Here is a 13,588-nt window from a genome sequence, read left to right as displayed (position 1 = left end):
GAAAATGGCTTCTCCCACAAGGATGAACTTCCACTAATGAGTTTTCCCCCTCAATCCTGAGAGGGGATTTACAGGAATAATCCTAACAAGTTCTGGCTTTACGGGGGATAGGATTATGTCACATATTTCAGTTTGAACTTGCAGTGAGAAAGTGGCAGGGTGGAAATATCCCAAATAGCTCCAAGTGTTTTCTGGTAGTAGCTCAGACCATGCAGACAGTTAATACAGCCACAGATGTCTGAGGAACAGAAATATTCACTAAGAAAGAGGGGTCTTTCCACAAAATGAACCAAACAGATTGATTAAATCTGAACACCTGAAACAATACATTTTAATATGAAGTTGAGAACAAGGTTCATACTTTATACTGCATAAAGGAACTATCAATATAATGTACTGTAACATCAAATCATACATTGTTGACAAATATCTTAAGTAAATCATAAGTGCTCTATACAATAAAATAATCTGTTTGAAAGAATATGGTCCTCAAGTATTTACTCAAAATCTGCAGTTAAAGGTCACACTTTAGAAACGGTGAAAATATGTCCATGGTCTACAGACCAGTAGATGGCAGACTTGTATTGTTCAAACCATATGCAACACAACAACAAAGTATGTGCTGGCTACTCCTATCACTGTACTTCTCTAAACCAAGGTCTTCCGACACACATCACGTGGCAAATATGTTTTTGTTCTGGGTTTGATAGTTAAGTGCACTAATATCATGCCACTGGCTCCCTTAGGTACTCTATTATGTTAACTCTGGCATTTTACTATTGTGCTTTCAATTGTAAACTGGAGCGACATAAAGCTAATTGAGTGTCTTTTGATGCACCATTACATTTATGTGCTGTGCATAACCCTGTAGTCCTTAGACTCTTAAACTGTAATGTGTTACCATGAAGAGCCAAGCAGATCAACAGCATCTATAGAAGAAGCATCAATGAGTACATATTCATGCAGTACATAGTTATGCATGCAGCACATAGTCATACATGCAGTGCTTTCTGTGGAGGGGATTGACTAACGGTGAAGGATAGAATATGATACATTGAGCACATAATGACTGACACAGTCTATGTTGTCTTCATTCAGAATTCTGAGCAAGGGTGTGGTTTAACTGATTTCTGCTGTCATGGAGGGTGACAGTGGATAAGAAACCGACGGTCTGGTTTGTGAAGGTAACCACTGCTTTATTAGATCCCCATTGGACCATAAACTAAGCTGTCACATCCTGATGGGTTCCCCATGAATACAAAGTGCCAGAGGTGCCAGGCATGCAATGTTTAGCCTCCAGCACAGATATGAGGGAAATATTACAGACAGTTTTTAGAGTGATGTTCAAACCTCACATACTGTAACACTCCAAAATGCTCGTACCATGTTCACAGCATGCTTGAAGCGTTAGATTAAACTAAATAAAGCAGTCTCACAAATGTGTTCACGCATCACTACGCAATGTACAATATACTGTATGAGAAATCAGCAAATTCTTTTCATGGACTTTGTAAAATTATCATTTCCACTTACACAATATTTTGATTGGTTAGGTATTCTCTGTTGCTTGTCATTTTTTCTTGACCTTTTTATATTCCTACATTATGACGTATTTCAGAAGGTAACAGCTGGCCAGGCAATGGCCACAACCTAAATAATGCAAAGCCCTGATAAATATTGCACATTCACTGTTACTCAAAAAAGAAATAAGCCAACACAAGACACCTCCTTTGACTAAAAAAAACAGTCCATTTCAAGTTTAGACTTTTGACCTCAACACATGTCAAAATAAACATGTTTCCATTTTGTATTTTAATGGAATGAACATTTGTCCACCTCAAGTAACGTCTTTAGATCACAGATGTGTAAGACAATCAACAATGGAAGTGGCAGGACTCTTACATTAGATAATGGGGAACCACCCTGACAGACAAAGTATTTAAGTCCTGAGACATATATAGGAGAGAATAAGTTTCATTTGGAAAGTTGGAGTGTATTGTTATTTGGCGAGTTGGTAGAGGATCTAACGTTGATTATTATTGTTCCTAAACTTGACCTTAGTAACCCCACCAACTACTTAAAAATACTCTCTGAGTAGTTAATTACTACAACTATACTGAACAAAAATATAAATGCAACATCCAACAATTTAAAAAATGTTACTGAGTTAGAGTTCATGGAAGAGAAATGAACATTCAATTCTCTGGCAACAGCTCTGATGGACATTCCTGCAGTCAGCATGCCAATTGTACACTCACTCAAAACTTGAGACATCTGTGACATTGTGTTTTATGACAAAATTGCACATTTCAAAGTGGCCTTTTATTCTCCCAGCACAAGGTCCACCTGTGTAATGATCATGCTGTTTAATCAGCTTATTGATATGCCACAACTGTCAGGTGGATTGATTATTTTGGCAAAGGATAAAGGCTCACTTAAAGGGTTGTGAACAACTGTGTGCACAACATTTGAGAGAATTAAGCTTTTTGTTCATATGGAACATTAAGGATTTTTTTATTTATTTCAGCCTAGAAACATGGGACCAACACTTTACATATTGTGTTTATGTAGCGTAGCTTCCCTCTGACAGGTGAGATGGATATCTGTGGTGTGTCTCCCCACGTTGTTCAGTGATTTACATGGCTGTTTACAAGGCTGATCTGTGTCCCTTGTGGCTGTCCTGTTTACTCTGTGCTGCTGGGAGGCAGCTGACCACTAACGTCACAAATAAATCATCTGGAACCCCATCAAAAATGTTGGGTCGAGAATCTGAATAACAGCCTCTTATTCTTGTTCATAACTAGTCAGGGCTAGAATTGTGCTTGAAGTACTAAGTGCATTTTCAACCTTGTTTGTATTTCACAATACACTTGCGCATTCACTGGTTAGCTTGTGGATGATAATGTTTAAACTGTTTAAACTAATGACAATGCAGATTAAGTTTAAGTTAAACATCAAACGTTGTGTTTTTGATAGAGGAAGAAATAAAAGTGAAAAATAAGCATTTTCAAATTATTTTATTCAAACTTTTTGTAAAATTACAAAAATTTAAGTTTAACAGAAACCCACTGGGTTCAGATTGACTGATGTATGGAATAGCAACATGCCATTCTGATACAATCTAACACATACAGTAGTATGGTAATATGTCTTTGTATTCATCCTGCAAAAGTATACATTTCAATAGATAAACTGGTAAATAGCAACATGATAACTAACATATATACATACGTCTGTACCTGATAAACATTCACAACACTGCATGATCCAAGGTTTTCCCTAGGCACTCACAATTCAAAACCAACAATGTAAACTCACCATCAGTTACATTTCAGATAAGGCAACATATTCTGAGAAGGAACAACTCCAAGGTCAAAATATCCACCTGGAATAAATACCTTTGCGTAACTTTTGAACTATCAAAGCATATTACTCTTTCTGCTCAGACATTTTCAACGTTTTAGTTACAATGTATCAAAAAGAACGCTCATGTTATATTATACACCCTGAACAGGAAAGGATTCACGACATACGGGAATAAATCTATTGTAGATTTCAACAACAAAATCTGTTTCAGTAGCTTTTAAATTGCTTTACATTATATACAGTAAGATAACACATCTTATATTATGTTGCCTGCTACAACAATGTGCTGTACAGTAATTCCATTTCTAATAACAGTCATGTAAAGAGTAGGCTCCATTTCTCAACACAGCCTAGTATATAATCATTCAAAAAAAATACTGTTAATCTGCTTTAAATCCAAAGTTTAATTAGTTCATGACTTGATCACTCTATATTACACTCTTTCCACCACAATATAAATATTGTGCAACATTGCAATTTGAAGGCATCACTTTGGTTCTTTAACAGATGATGTAGAGGCTCAACATTTAGCCTAACTATGGACTGGGTGAGAATTAACCTGTTATGAATGAAGACCGTTGTTAGAAAGCAGAAAAGTAACATTTAGCCTGAAGCACTACTCAGAATAAGTCAAATGTTTACTTAACAATGTGAGACACCAAATGTGAGAACTCACCTCAGAGTACAGTGGTGGAGGCTGGAACCTGAACTCCTGGATGTAAACAAAGGCTGGTCCACCAAGCTGTCTCTCTAACTCCTCGGACTGAGAGTAAGAGGGGCTGTGCAGTTCAAACTCTTCCTCAGACACCACATCTGCATAGTTAGGGGGGGCTGGGGATTAACCAGAAGGTAAACAACGTCAGAATCAACTTTGTATCTACTCAAAACTGTGTTGGTGAAAGCTTCAACACAAATACATGAAGGTAGACCATGACAATAAACGGGAGTTCGTATATGTTCATATGTGTGTGTGTGAGAGCATTTTTGTAATGCCTCTCCTTACCTTCAGGCACTTCAGGAAGCGCCAGTGCGAGCCAGCTCATGTCCATGCTGAAGTGACTGCTCAAGCTGGAGCTCCTGCTGTCAAGGCCATTGTATGGTATACTGCCAATCACAATGGGAAGCTCCACCTTGAGTTTCTTAGCACCTGGTATTTGTGCCATGACCTCCACATAGGAAAGGAAATAAGCAGGCATACATTATACCATCTGAATGCTGACTTAGTTGAAAACACCTTATTTACCTATTACTTACTGTAGCATACACACATCAAGGGAAAAAAAATGCAGATGATATAACAGCACAACGTTGTCTACAATGGCATTATTTACCACACTTTAACAATTTAATAGATTAGAGTAACAAAGTATCCATAGAAAAGGGCACTCACTACCAGGGAGTATTCCACTCTGATGACTGAAGAGTTGAGAATTGAGGCAGAGACAAGTGGGATCTTCAGTGTTTTTCCATTCCAGGTGTCTGTGCAGCCTGATGGAATGTGGTTACCCCTCACACTGGCAACCAACTTTGTATGACTTTTTGTTTTGCCATTTGCCATGAAGGTCTGTATTTGGTAGATAGCTGCTTTAGGCACGATGAGTCGAGAAGAAAAGTTCTCAATCACAGCATAGATGGGGATTGACTCTCCTAGAATGAAGAAATGAATCTTGAGGAAAAATATGAATCTTGAGGACATTGCACTATAATTTAACTGTTGTTATTAGAGACATAGCACATCTTCATCCATTATAACATGAATGATGAAAAACAAACTTTAGAAACATTTTTACCGTTACAGTAGCCCCTTCTGTTGATATTGACATTCAGAGAGATGGGGCCTGAGGTAAAAATCCAACAGCCAATCATCTTCTTGTTGTTTGTAGACACAGAGGACTGTAAAATAATGACAAACGAGTCAAGGGAGATTTCCAAGAATGCTACTTTCACTTAACATTTTGCTAAATGTTTTGTGGTTACTGTCAGATACACCAACAACATTTAAAAGTAGTTCCCACAGTCAGACTTGAACATCTAAAAGGTGTCATCTATGTTTTAATAGACAGCAAGATGGTTGAGAGCCAATGTGTTGCATGTATGAAAACCAAACTGACCATCCTTTCCATCCAACTCACAAAATGGTTAAAAACATACAGTAGGACAAAACATACAACACACACAAAAACTGACGTGCCAATGCAATCTATTTTGAAGACGTATCACTCACCAGTAACCATGGGGAATTGACATCAACATGGCTGATAACAGAGAATTCTCTGTTGACAGTTTGATCTTGATTCAAGGGCCTCTGTAATACAGCTGTCACCTCATAGCAAACACTCCCATACTTCCCCTTGAAAGAGGTAACAAGGGGCCTGGAAGACATTATGGAATGTCACTCATTATTAATTTGACAAAAAAGCCTAATTAATTCATTGCATGCTGAAAAGTGTACAATGGAAGTCTCCATTAGCTGTTGCAGTTAGTACAGTAGCCAGACATCATCATGAGGCAAATCAAGCTTTGATTGCATAATTTCCTATTCCGCCTGAAAAGTCTCACTCACGTTTGAGTGAGCTCCACATGAAAGGGGAACTCATAATGCCCTTCATCAAGACTGGTGAATTCCTCACCATCTGAAACAAAAGACAATTCAGTCAAATATAGTAATCAACATTTTACAACAATTTTAAAGGTCTAGCGATTCCATAACTTCCTAAAGGTAGTGTACATTACAGCCCTGAAAAAAATATTTGTTACATCAAAATCCAGCCTGGTCTCATAGACTAGATATAACATAGTAATGTAAAGAGGGTGGATGGATGGATGGGTAGCTGTATAACGTGAACGTCTAGCAACTCAAAGGTTGCGTGTTCGAATCTCAGCATGGACAACTTTAGCAACTTTTCAACTATTATTTATTTGTTCTTTGCAACTACTTAGCATGTTAGCTTTCATATGCCTTATTAACAAACAACTATGCAATCTGTAAATACAAATACAATGGTAAAATGACAAGCCTAGTTGGTTTAGCCACGGAAAAAGACAGGAACCTTTCCCCTAGCATGATTGGCTGAGATAATGGTTAGTTTGGACAGATGAGTTCGGATTGGTCTGCCATGAAGCATGCTTCTGTCTATAACATGAGCTGGTAAGTATGTGTAGATAATCCTTGCTACTGCTGATTTTTTTTTAAGATATAACGTTAGCCATAGAGATCTGCAAAAGTGCTACTACTGCTCTCAACATTGCTGCCCAGAATATAGCGGGCTCTATCAACAAAGTTCAGTGGGAAAAAGTTTTGATGGACTACTTTTCTGCACAAGGTCAGTGTGAACCAGAGTTACTCAACCAGACCCATCAAGTTAGCTAGGTGTGTCTGGGGGTAATTATGGCCATCTATTGTATTTAATGAACACATGTACATGTCCAGACAATAGTGACCCATCCACTTAGCTAGATGTCTGTGTGTGTGGGGGGAGGGGGTTATAGCATTTATTTCCCATGACCCATACATTTAGATAAGTGTCTGGGTGAACTTGAACTTATTTGAAGGAAAAGATCATGATCATAAGAAAGCAAATTACGGACTCCTCTTTAAATCTGCGTATTCCTCCAAAGCTCAGTTGTCCTGAGTCTGCACAACTATGCCAGGACCTAGGATCAAGAGAGACACTCAAGTGTTTTAGTACTATATCTCTTGATACAATAATGAAAATAATCATGGCCTCTAAACCTTCAAGCTGCATACGCGCTAGTGGCCCTATTCCAACTAAACTACTGAAAGAGCTGCTTCCTGTGCTTGGCTCTCCTATGTTGAACATAATAAACGGCTCTCTATCCACCGGATGTGTACCAAACTCACTAAAAGTGGCAGTAATAAAGCCTCTCTTGAAAAAGCCAAACCTTGACCCAGAAAATATTTTAAAAACAATCGGCCTATATCGAATCTTCCATTCCTCTCAACATTTTTAGAAAAAGCTGTTGCGCAGCAACTTTCTGAAGACAAACAATGTATATGAAATGCTTCAGTCTGGTTTTAGACCCCATCATAGCACTGAGACTGCACTTGTGAAGGTGGTAAATTACCTTTTAATGGCGTCAGACCGAGGCTCTGAATCGGTCCTCGTGCTCCTAGACCTTAGTGGTGCTTTTGATACCATCATTCACCACATTCTTTTGGAGAGATTGGAAACCCAAATTGGTCTACACGGACAAGTTCTGGCCTGGTTTAGATCTTATCTGTCGAAAATATATCAGTTTGTCTGAATGGTTTGTCCTCTGAAAAATCAACTGTAAATTTCAGTGTTCCTCAAGGTTCCGTTTTAGGACCACTATATATTTTACCTCTTGGGGATGTCATTTGAAAACATAAAGTTAACTTTCAACGCTATGCGGATGTAGCCGATGTGAAATGGTTAGCTAGTTAGCCGTGGTGCGCGCTAGTGGCGTTTCAATCGGTCAATCGGTCACTTGCTCTGAGACCTTGAAGTAGTGGTTCCCCTTGCTCTGCAAGGGCTGTGGCTTTTGTGGAGCAATGAGTAATGATGCTTCGAGGGTGACTGTTGGTGTGTGCAGAGCGTCCCTGGTTCACGCCCAGGTCGGGGCGAGGGGACGGACGTAAAGTTTATACTGTTACACGGATGACACACAGCTGTACATTTCAATGAAACACGGTGAAGCCCCAAAATTGCCCTCGCTAGAAGCCTGTGTTTCAGACATAAGGAAGTGGATGGCTGCAAACTTTCTACTTCTAAACTCAGACAAAACAGAGATGCTTGTTCTAGGTCCCAAGAAACAAAGAGATCTTCTGTTGAATCTGACAATTAATCTTGAGGGTTGTACAGTCATCTCAAATAAAACTGTGAAGGACTTTGGCGTTACTCTGGACCCTGATCTCTCTTTTGACAAACATATCAAGACTGTTTCAAGGACAGCTTTTTTCCATCATTGCAAAAATCAGAAACTTTATGTCCAAAAATGATGCAGAAAAATTAATCCATGCTTTTGTTACTTCTAGGTTAGACTACTGCAATGCTCTACTTTCCAGCTACCCGGATAAAGCACTAAATAAACTTCAGTTAGTGCTAAATACGGCTGCAAGAATCCTGACTAGAACCCCAAAATTGTATCATATTACTCCAGTGCTAGCCTCCCTACATGGGCTTCCTGTTAAGGCAATGGCTGATTTCAAGGTTTAACTGCTAACCTACAAAGCATTACATGGGCTTGCTCCTACCCATCTTTCCGATTTGGTCCTGCCGTACATACCTACACGTACGCTACGGTCACAAGACGCAGGCCTCCTAATTGTCACTAGAATGTCTAAGCAAATAGCTGGAGACAGGGCTTTCTCCTATAGAGCTCCATTTTTATGGAATGATCTGCCTACCCATGTGAGAGACGCAGACTCGGTCTCAACCTTTAAGTCTTTACTGAAGACTCATCTCTTCAGTAGGTCATATGATTGAGTGTAGTCTGGCCCAGGAGTGTGAAGGTGAACGGAAAGGCTCTGGAGCAAAAAAACGCCCTTGCTGTCTTTGCCTGGCCGGTTCCCCTCTCTCCACTGGGATTCTCTGCCTCTAACCCTATTACAGGGGCTGAGTCACTGGCTTACTGGTGCTCTTCCATGCCATCCCTAGGAGGGGTGCGTCACTTGAGTGGGTTGAGTCACTGATGTGATCTTCCTGTCTGGGTTGGCGCCCCCCCCCTAGGTTGTGTCGTGGCGAAGATCTTTGTGGGCTATACTCGGCCTTGTCTCAGGATGGTAAGTTGGTGGTTGAAGATATCCCTGTAGTGGGTGGGGTTATATCCTGCCTGTTTGGCCCTGTCCGAGGGTCTCATCGGATGGGTCCACAGTGTCTCCTGACCCCTCCTGTCTCAGCCTCCAATATTTATGCTGCAGTAGTTTGTGTCGGGGGGCTAGGGTCAGTCTGTTATATCTGAAGTACTTCTCCTGTCTTATCCGGTGTCCTGTGTGAATTTAAGTATGCTCTCTCTAATTCTCTCTCTCTCCTTCTCTCGGAGGACCTGAGCCCTAGGACCTTGCCTCAGGACTACCTGGCATGATGACTCCTTGCTGTCCCCAGTCCACCTGGCTGTGTTGTTGCTCCAGTTTCAACTGTTCTGCCTGCGGCTATGGAACCCTGACCTGTTCACCGGACGTGATACCTGTCCCAGACCAGCTATTTTCAACTCTCTAGAGACAGCAGGAGCGGTAGAGATACTCTCAATGATTGGCTATGAAAAGCCAACTGACATTTACTCCTGAGGTGGTGCTGACTTGTTGGACCCTCGACAACTACTGTGATTATTATTATTTGACCATGCTGGTCATTTATGAACATTTTAACATTTTGGCCATGTTCTGTTATAATAGCCACCCGGCACAGCCAGAAGAGGACTGGCCGCCCCTCATAGCCTGGTTCCTCTCCAGGTTTCTTCCTAGGTTTTGGCCTTTTAGGGAGTTTTTCCTAGCCACCGTGCTTCTACACCTGTATTGCTTGCTGTTTGGGGTTTTAGGCTGGGTTTCTGTACAGCACTTTGAGATATCAGCTGATGTAAGAAGGGCTATATAAATACATTTGATTTGGGTAAGCGTAATCTAATAATTATAAAGTATTTATACAGTATTTTTATCTGGACACTTTCAGAATAGGTCAGATTATGATATTGGTCAAGAACTAGATAAAGTGTATTTTTACCTGGAGTTTTTCTTTATTGTAAAGATATGGGTTGGGGCTAAGCCTTAAGAGGATGTGAATGATGCTGAATAGGTGTAGACAAAGAAGCGCTATCCAGTAGGTCTACCAAAAACATGTCAGGGCCATTTTCTCAACAAAAAAAAAAGAAAAAAAAAGAAACTGGGGTTACAAGTTCATCAACTTTCAAAGCAGAATTACGTTCTCATTGTTGCTCAACAGTGTATAATATACAATTTTGTAGCTCGGAGTCTCTACTTTTATCCAATGTAAAATAAAACACAATTTCAAAGCCTAGTGAATGTCTAGCAACCCAAAGGTTGCATGTTCGAATTTCATCAGACAACTTTAGCAACTTACAACTACTTAGCATGCCAGCTAACCCTTCCCCTAACCTCAATCCTTTTAGCTAACCCTTCCCATTTAACCTAACCCTAACCCCCAGCCTAGCTAACGTTAGCCGCAGCAAATTGGAATTCATGACATATTATACATTTAGCAAATTCTTAACATATCATACAAAATGGATTATGGACGTCCACAAATTAATACATACCATACGAAAAATAACACACTAAATTAAGTGTTCAAATTCACGTACAGAATAATACGAAATGCTCTGAGACCAGGTTTCAAAATCAGATCAGTACCTGATGTTTCTTTGAGAGTTTGAGATATGCAGAAGTATTCCACCTGCTCACACTGAGATGATGTGTTTGCAATAACAGCACTGCTCGGTGATGATGCTTTTCGAGCCCCTTCACCCCAACAGACCTGGGCACATCCTCTGGTCGATATTTTGACAGCTTTGATTTGTACCGACACACCCGTCGACACCTCGACCACAACGTGTCCAGAGAGAACTTCACCAGGACTGTATTCACGCTTGTCTTCATTGTTGAACATGATACAGAATACCTTCACTTTGTCAGCCATCGTTGGACGTTACTTATGTAAAAGGAGACAGGTGGTTTTATACATAAGTCTATAATGATGATGATCAGAAGCTCTAACTTTCTCACTAGAATAGATTGCCTATCGACTAGACTAGAAATATGAAAATCTTAAATTTACCTGTTGTCCTGGGATTCGATATGGGAACGTCAAACTCGAATTTGGCAATTGACCAGCTAGTAACACATTTCATGAGAAACCTTCAATAGAATAGGTCAAACACAATTGACATGATCATTGTTTTACATTACAGTAATTGGGCCAATTTCCCACGCTGTCCAGAGAAAGCGGGGTTGCAGAGCGAATGATTTAGCTACACCCAGAGAGCTCAGGGGCATATTCATTACGCGGATTCTGTTGAAAAACATTCTTAAACGGAAGCAAACAGAACGAAACGGGGAGGGACCTGTCTGAATTTCTCCAATAGAAACTCCCGTTTTGGACTAATGATTACACCCAAGTATACGCAATAATTGGGTTTGACTTTGGAACGTGTAGGCTCTACCATTGGACAGAATTTTCACTGTGATGACGGACTCTACACAGCCAAGAAAGTGCGATATTTACCATCACGCATGATACATTACATTGGTCCAATGGGGGACAAGCCAGTGCGCGTGAACAGTTGAGTCATGAGGAGATTCGATTATGTCTTTAGCCCCAAGGTGGGCGTAGTTTGCAACGTGTGATAAGTGATTGCATTCGTTTTGGAACCGGGCTTCATCCTGAGTCACAAAAAAGTGAGGTAGGTTATGCACGTGGCGTAATGTTTAGGATACTCTGTTTTCACATATGCAAAAGTGATTGCTTTTGATAAAAACGGAAAACTAGTTTGAACATTCGAAGATATATTTTATGAAAAAGAGATATTGTATGTTTCTGAATGACGCATCACGCTGTTGACAACATGACTGCAATGCAGAATACTGTCTGATTTTAGCAGGCTGCGCCTCCCTCACCGGCTTCGCCCGTGTGTTGCATTGTGGGTATACCAACCGTCCGACTTGCGACTACATCAGAGACAGTACAGTATGAAGATGGGCAGAAGCTGCTCCAGTGGATGCTGGTGGGAGGAGCTATAGGAGTACTGGCTCATTACAATGGCTGGAATGGAATTGATGGAGTCCAGTGAAAAACGTGGTTTCCATATGTTTGATGCATTCCATTTATTTAATTCCAGCCATTACAATGAGCCAACTTCTTATAGCTCCTTCCTACCAGCCTCCAGTGTGCTTCTCCAATAGAAATCCCCAATCACACTTGTAGGCGGTGTCATGGCAACGTTGGCAGCTAAATTCATGGGCAGAGGCATCATCTGGTCTAATGGTCTGAATTGTGCATGTGCAAATCCTCAAATCAAAGACACTCCATCGATATAAAGTTGTTTTTGACAAAAATGTGTAATTTTGTCACTTTCATGTTGTTGGCGTAATAACTACTGAAGACATTGGCTTGATTCTAGGTTGTGCCTTTAGATTTAATAAAAATGTACAACTAAGGAAACATTTTCACTTCTCTAATAGATTTTTCAAACCCCTAGTCTGCTTGGTCTGTTTCACAAGTGTTCCTGGAAGTCTCGTGATTTTGTACCTCTGTGTTTAGAAACTCTGTGACTATATGTCAACTGCATGACCTTTACAACAACCATGTGATCAAAGGTCATGAACTTTCTACATTTCTGCAATTCCTCCTCACCAACTGCAACTTGAAGTCAGAACCAAGGCATTGTGGAAGACAACCAGTTTTATTTGGAAGGAAAAGGCACTACATTCACAAAAATGCTTAATGTTGCCAACTAACATTGGTTATTATCAATGCATGTTAATTGTTTTGGATGGATGACTATTTAGAGCTTAAATTCATCTTTATCCTTTCAATCTAATTACATAGGCCTACATGTGATCCACATTTCTAAATTAAATACGTGAAATATCCTACTTGCGACAATATAGCTAATGTATTTATCTAGATGTTGTTGTAATGCTGTGTCCTATGTTATAGCATAACATTTGTCTGGTCTGTAATATTGTTATCACCAAACAAATTCACATTTGTTGATTGTCTATCAAGTGTGAATAAAATTGAATGCATATTGTAGGCTACACATGGGTTATTGTAGGGGAATTCTACACTGGCAATGTTAAAGGCTTAGTCTGAGCATGTGCCCCAGACTCAGGGTAAATATCAAGTGCATTTGACTGCTTGGCATATTGCTTTGCATGTTGTTTACTCAGTAATTTATGTGAACTGATGTATATGTAGGCTAATACTTTTCATATTGTTTACCCAGTAATTTATGTGAACTAATGTATATGTATAATCTAATCCTTTTCTGTGCAGTGAGTGTTTTGTCTTTCCTGTGATTGAATCAAATTATGTTCTTTACATGCTTACTGACAAAAGCAACATACAGGTTGAGCATTAAATAAATACAATCCAGGCTGTAGTGATGCTGACATGCAATAAATTACCATACGGTAAGAATCTTTGTGGACTCTATTTAATCACACCTGTTACAATTCCATTTTGCACGATCAAAAATAATAGTGGCATGATGTAATGGGAAACAA

The 13,588-nt window shown here is 39.8% G+C and overlaps 1 protein-coding gene across 3 annotated transcripts; it reads right to left on the bottom strand.

Annotated features, from left to right (window-relative positions):
* Positions 1–3,002: 3,002 nt before the first annotated feature.
* LOC110495511 (arrestin domain-containing protein 4) lies at positions 3,003–11,649 on the bottom strand. Of its 3 annotated transcripts, XM_021570824.2 has the most exons (9): positions 11,139–11,646; positions 10,715–11,012; positions 5,930–5,999; positions 5,591–5,738; positions 5,157–5,259; positions 4,757–5,013; positions 4,370–4,532; positions 4,043–4,197; positions 3,003–3,925 (listed from the first exon to the last, which is right to left on the bottom strand). In XM_021570824.2, the coding sequence occupies exons 2-9, from the start codon at positions 10,998–11,000 to the stop codon at positions 3,899–3,901; spliced, it is 1,209 nt and encodes a 402-aa protein (XP_021426499.1). In that variant the 5' UTR covers positions 11,001–11,012; positions 11,139–11,646; the 3' UTR covers positions 3,003–3,898. The 3 variants fall into 3 exon arrangements, with proteins under 3 accessions (XP_021426499.1, XP_021426483.1, XP_021426491.1); XM_021570808.2 differs by having other exon boundaries at positions 3,003–4,197; positions 11,139–11,649; XM_021570816.2 differs by lacking the exon at positions 11,139–11,646 and having other exon boundaries at positions 3,003–4,197; positions 10,715–11,118.
* Between the last annotated feature and the right edge of the window lie 1,939 nt (positions 11,650–13,588).

Source organism: Oncorhynchus mykiss, chromosome 2, assembly GCF_013265735.2.
Source record: "Oncorhynchus mykiss isolate Arlee chromosome 2, USDA_OmykA_1.1, whole genome shotgun sequence".
Classification (NCBI taxonomy): Eukaryota; Metazoa; Chordata; class Actinopteri; order Salmoniformes; family Salmonidae; genus Oncorhynchus; species Oncorhynchus mykiss.
This window is presented reverse-complemented; position numbering and strand designations above follow the sequence as displayed.

Coding starts and splice junctions, on each gene's coding strand:
- LOC110495511 (XM_021570808.2), bottom strand. CDS start 11,000: ATGGCTGACAAAGTGAAGGTATTCTGTATCATGTTCAACAATGAAGAC. Junction 5,739..5,929: donor CATGTGGAGCTCACTCAAAC/GTGAGTGAGACT, acceptor AATGTCTTCCAG/GCCCCTTGTTACCTCTTTCA. Junction 4,198..4,369: donor GCTTCCTGAAGTGCCTGAAG/GTAAGGAGAGGC, acceptor GTTAATCCCCAG/CCCCCCCTAACTATGCAGAT.